The sequence below is a fragment of the Loxodonta africana genome, chromosome 10, assembly GCF_030014295.1.
Source record: "Loxodonta africana isolate mLoxAfr1 chromosome 10, mLoxAfr1.hap2, whole genome shotgun sequence".
Taxonomy (NCBI): domain Eukaryota; kingdom Metazoa; phylum Chordata; class Mammalia; order Proboscidea; family Elephantidae; genus Loxodonta; species Loxodonta africana.
Window position 1 is genome coordinate 33,319,558 of NC_087351.1, and position 6,000 is coordinate 33,325,557.

The 6,000-nt window shown below is 43.0% G+C and overlaps 1 gene segment (V, D, J or C); it reads left to right on the top strand.

Annotated features, from left to right (window-relative positions):
• LOC111748105 (T cell receptor delta constant-like) overlaps positions 1–5,210 on the top strand; it is a 55,249-nt gene extending 50,039 nt beyond the window's left edge. Inside the window, 4 exon segments of the C gene segment in view lie at positions 1,778–2,056; positions 2,675–2,731; positions 3,107–3,220; positions 4,462–5,210. Coding sequence covers positions 1,778–2,056; positions 2,675–2,731; positions 3,107–3,219 — 449 coding nt within the window.
• Positions 5,211–6,000: the final 790 nt, after the last annotated feature.

Consider the following 6,000-nt stretch of genomic DNA (forward strand, 5'->3'; position numbering starts at 1 on the left):
ACCTGATCAGCCATTGTCCATTTACAAAGAAGTACATCAGCAGGAGCTTCCTGACAAGCGATCACTCCCTCTCAACCAGATCTAACCAGCATATTTGGTTATAACTCAACTACCATGAGCTTCACAGCCGAAGCCCAAATCCAGATTTAGAATAGAGCATTAGAAAAATCGTTTATTTTCTATTTACACATTCATTACCAAGACTTTTTGCCTAGCAATATCTAAGCTGTGATCATGGGCCATCATAAAAGTACATTGGAATTCAACACATTTTGAAGTTGATACCAAGAAACCAAATGGCCCTAAGTTTTAAATACTAGCAACCCGTATTCAAGAAAGCAATTAATGTTGAAAATCAGCAGTTAAGTTCATGATTGGAAACATATCCAGATCTCCATTCACAGACTGATTGTCTTTCCTGATTCCCACCATTAGCGGGGCTCTTTCTTTAGCAGTTATTTCAAGGTAGCCTGAAAACCAGAGTACCCACAGACACAAAATTTATTAAGATTCAGAGACTCAGAGTCCCTGGGTGGAGCAAATTGTTAAGCACTCAGCTACTAACCAAAGGTTGGCAATTCAAATCCACCCTGAAGAGCCTCATAAGAAAGGCCTGGGGATCTAATTCCAAAAGATCACAGCCACTGGGTGGTGTGGGGGGTGAGTGGGAGGAAGATTCAGAAGCTTCAATAAGATATAGTGGGAAAGAAGCATTATTACCTCCCTCAAAGCTTCAAGACTTTTGGTTTTAAGGAAAGAAAAGGATGCATTTACAGAGTGGCTGAGAGGTCCAAGGTGAGGCCTGAAAAGAGAGAAGGCCAGGAGAGAACCCAGTTACTGAGAGCAACCACTCCACAGCTTCACTTAGAATAAAACAAAAAGAAATGAGCTTAAACTACAATGGGAATTAAAGTTATATGTTTGTAAGGGTCTCTTGAGAACAATACTTGTTGTTCTCTGATTAAAAACTCAAAAGAAACTGCAGGTTAGTTAGTCTCTTACAAAAGAATAAGAATTCCCCTAAAGGCAGGGAGATATACCATTTAATTTAGCAGATTCCTTCCAGTTCACAAAAGTGGAGACGACATCCTAAGTAACCCCAACACTACCATCCTCAGGACCTTTGAACCGGCTATGTATACAGTCCGTCTCAGGCCCTCGTTTCTTTAAATGACATAATGCAAAGCATAAGCATCAGCCCTGATCTCCCTCCAAGGGCTCGTGCACTTAATATAAATCTACTGATGCAGACACATATTCAGCCTGGTCGCCATTGTCTGGAGGATCAATTAAGGAAACACAGATCGTTGAAAACCCAAATGATCCAGAAACTGCTTTGTAGTTACTACCTTCCTTCTCTGCTCCCAGCCATATCCTTTAGCAGCTGCTAACTAGAAGTCAAACTGACTAACTTTCATTTCCACTCTCTTTGGCCATCATTTTATAGGGGTACTAACAAGCCCCGAGGGAGCCCTGGTGGTGCAGTGGTTAAGAGCTACGGCTGCAAATCAAAAGGTTGGCAGTTCGGATCTACCGGGTGCTCCTTGGAAACCCTATTAAGGCAGCTCTTCTTTGTCCTCCGGGGTTGCTAGGAATCAGAATTGACTCAACGGCAATGGGTTTTTGGTTAACAAACCCCAGTCACTAGCAGGCTGCAGGGAGATCTGGATTGTAGACCAGAACCATGTTTGACCCCAAGAGAGTTGAGGTAGCCACCATTGTTTAACTCCCAAGTTGTAGGTAATCGTCTCATGAAATAAGTTGATTATATTTGCAGAAATTCAGCCTAATACCAGACCATCTGTTTTCGTAATGAAAAATGGGACAAAGGTTGCTTGTCTGGTGAAGGATTTCTATCCCAAGACCATAAATATAAACCTGAACTCACTCAAGAAGATAACTGAATTTGACCCTGCCATCGTCGTCACTCCCAGTGGCAAGTACAGTGCAGTCAAGCTTGGTCAGTATGAAGACTCAGATTCAGTGACGTGTTCAGTTCAACACAACAATGAAATCTTGAACTCCACCAACCCTGAGTTGAAGGAAAGTCATTCAGGTAAGTGGTATCTGGCTTAAAGGAACTGGGGGTAGTTGGAGAGGAAAGCTGGGGAAAGGGAAGTTGGAGATGTAAACTCTGGACATCTCTCTAAATATGGTATCATGCTGGAAACAGGACTTAGGCCTAACTATAGCCCATCATTGACTGGGAAGGGAATTCTCTGTATCCCTGAACTGGAATCTATGGAAAGGCCCATGTGTAGTCATTCCATCCCCATCTCTCTTCTTCACCAACCACTGTCTCCTTCATACAAATGGCTGTCCCACCATGAGTCTCTGTGATTGAAAGAAACTCTCTTCTTGGAAAAAGCGTTCAGTCTAATCTAGGGCTGAATTCCAAACCAAAAGACAATCTAACCTATTGTGTGGTTAAGAATCCTAGCTCTTCTTGCATATTAGAGGCATGCCAGGTTGTTGGCCACATGGTGCAACGAAAAAAGTCCAGAATAGGGAATACTTTGGCTGTGTGAACAGCTGCATGACTTTAACCAAGTCACACCCTCTGGGCTTTAGTTTACTTATTTAAAGCCTCCTCCAGCTTTAAAACCTGAAATACTTTGAGCATCTCTGTTGGCAACATAACTCTGACCACTGCTGTTTTTTCTGCGTAATCTAGAACCAACGAAACCTGGAAACGAAGAACAAACTTCAGAAAGCTGCCATGAACCCAAAGGTTAGTTCAAATCAAGGGGTCAACCTCAGAATTGAGGGGGTTAAGGTAAATTCTGTAATTGTCAGATGGAGTCAAAAAACATGGATGGATTACGAAAGAAAACAAAAACTGTGCCTGAGCCCAGTTGGTGTCCTTCATCCTCTGACTCTTCCAGGAGAACTTGCCTGGCTGTGAGCATGGGTCTCCAAAGACGTTTGGCTGGGTAGGAGCAGCAGCATCAGATCTCTGAGGGCATCTGGCTCCAAGCTGGGTTTTATAGACCAGGAAGAGTAATAGTGACTTGGGGCAAGCTGGTGTCAGAGTTGCAGGTCCCATCTCTTGAAGAGAATTTAGTATCTCTCTGAAGCCACTATCTTCACTCTTGCTCAACCGTAGTTCATGCCTGGAAGATGAACATGATGTCTCTCACACTGCTGGGACTAAGAGTGGTGCTTGCCAAGAGTATTGCCATCAATGTTCTCTTGACTGCCAAGTTATTTTTCTTTTAAGGTAAGAATTAACCCCTTCCTATTCCCATGTCCACCCAAACTGTGCAGCACTTGGGAAATGGGGTTTAGGAATGGTAAGAGAACAAGAAGCATTGAGAAGGGAAAAACAGAGACATATTTATAATTAATAGAATTGCTATCTGAGGTACTCAGCATAACAACATCCCATCTCCTGTTACTCATTTTATTTCAAGCTGGACTCCAAACCTTTTATGTAGTATAATGTGCTATTTTTCTATGATGCTAGCCAATACCACCTGCCTCCCCCCCAAGGAGAATGTTGGACCTAAGAAGGAGAATTAGTCTTCCTTATCTGCTATTTCATTTATCTGTCTGATGGTCCAGGAGCTATTTGCAAGACCATAAGTAAAGCCTCACCTAAAGAATACTCAAGGAGAGTGGAAGCTATCTCTGCCCAGATAAAGAGAATGCCACACCCCAATGCTTAATCATAAGACTCTGATTGCAGACCAGCCCGTCACTGAGATGATGTATACTCCTGTCAATAGTGAACAGCCTACTCAGGATGCATAAAAGTCAGGACTGGAAAGCTAGTTATTTGCCTTTTACTTGCATTCCCTTTTCAGGTAAACTTGTAGATGAAATTGGAACCAGGGTCTTGGTTAGCCTATGAAGCTCCTCTCCCTTGCTCCTTCTCCAGTATTCCCAAGTACAATATTCTCAAGTACAATATTCCCAAGTACTCTTCAGCCCCAGCTCCCATGTAGGAGCAACCCTAGACTTAAAGCATTGGGCTGATCTGACCCAGCCTGAAAACATACCTGCTCATTCTCAAATGGATGTCCAGCTCCAACTGTTATTTTACTAACAGTCCCAAGGACATAGACCCCATGGCTATATAAAAAGAGCACTGAGCTGGGAGTCAGAAAACCTGGGTTTCAGTTTTGATTTTGTCACTAACTCAGTGTTATCTTAGCAAGGTTGCTTCACCTCTCTGGACCTTGGTTTTTGCATCTGTGATACAAGAGAGTTGAGAATGACTAAAGGAAAGCAAATAGGCTTCATGGATTGTGATAACATTGATAGGTTGATACTGACTAGCTACACTCTTTCTATGTGCGGAGGGAAAAAGTACCAGGATAGATTAGTGATGTCCGTAATGGTACAGCCGCAGCAAGTATTGGCCTTCCCAAAGTAGATGGATGACTCCTGTAATTCCTTCCAACACTGAGCATCTATGATTATTAACAGGTAGCTCTCACAACTGTTTTTTCCTTGCAGACTAACTGGGATGAGGAAGCTACATGCCCTGAAATAAACCAAAAGCCTACAAGGATGCTATCTCCTAGGTTCCGACTTCTCAGTGATTCAAGTTGACTGTCACAGCCTAGCTGAAATGGCTACCACCCAAACCAGTTTTCCTTTGAAAGCAACAAATCCAGCTCATCCTTCAGCCTGGTAGAAGGACAAAAGTCCTGGGGAAAGGGAATTTATGGTCCTAAGTGCGTCAATCTTGCTCTTACATATATATATCCCCTTTATGGGATATAGGACTGATTTTTTACTCCTACACCTGAAACACTTTGAAAGTGGCATTCAATGAGATTTCTAAAACCTCATCTAAATACTCTCCAAGCTATTAGCAGAGATCAGAGTAGAATACAGAAGAAAGAATTCCTTTTTATTAATTGACTTAACGAACATGAATCGACTCACTCTAAGTTCCGGACACTGTGCTCTGGGTGCACAGATGAACAAGACTTGGGTCTTGCCTTTAATTTAACCAATGCAATGTGCAAGTGTTTTTGCAGGGAGGGATAGAAATGAAGCTCCCTAGGTTCCCCCTGTAAAAACAATATCTTTGCTGTCTTTTGTCTGCCAGTCTGTCCAGGGAATTTGAGCTCACTGGATGCTGGCTCTTTTGCCTGGGTCTTTGGTGTTGACGGTTTTATGCTGTTCATTTTAGACCCTGTCTCTGCTGCATTTATTAAACTGCACTGTGTACGCTCGCCTCTGGCTTGATTCATTGCTGACCACCGCAGAGGGAAAGGGGGTGCTGTGAACTGTTAGTCAGACAAAAGCCAAAATGAGCTTATAGGTCACACCACATCTTCCTGGTCCTCAAGCCTGCAGGCTCCTGCCTTGGGGACCCAGCTTTGAGCTTTCTGCTGTTGCTGCGGCTACTGTTAGAGCAATAACAACAGCAGCAGCAGCAGCAGAGCCCTCGGTGTGGCAGTGAACTCTGTTCCTTCTGCCTCAGCAGATTCACAGCTCTTTCCAGGTACACCCACTCAGGTAGCAGAGCCCTAGCAAAAGAGAATGGTGGTTTCCATGGCACCTAGCTAGAGTGTCAAGCAGCAGTTCGAGACGTTACAAATGGAAGAGCAGCCACAACAACAACTGTCCCTGCCATCACCAACCACAAACTCCCACATCACGCCTTTACAGCCAAACAAAAGAAAGGGGGTGGTAACGTTATGAGTCAATGGGTTTAGAACAATCTAGAATAAGCCAGGTCCATCCGAGGAAAAATAACTAAATTTTTCCACACGAATTCTCCTGCATGTGTAAAGAATGTATGCCTATTTCCAAAGCATTCACATCTGTTACCTTGTGTAGCATTAGACTGTTCCTCTGAAGTTTCTAGAAATGAAGAGATCCCTTATCCTCGTTTTTCAAGTAAAAAAATACATATATGCAATCTCCAAAACATCTCCCAACATGGATGAATCCAGAGGACATTACGCTAAGTGAAATAAGTCAATCACAAAAGGACAAATGCTGTATGAAGCCACTATTATAGAAACTTCAGAAGAGGTT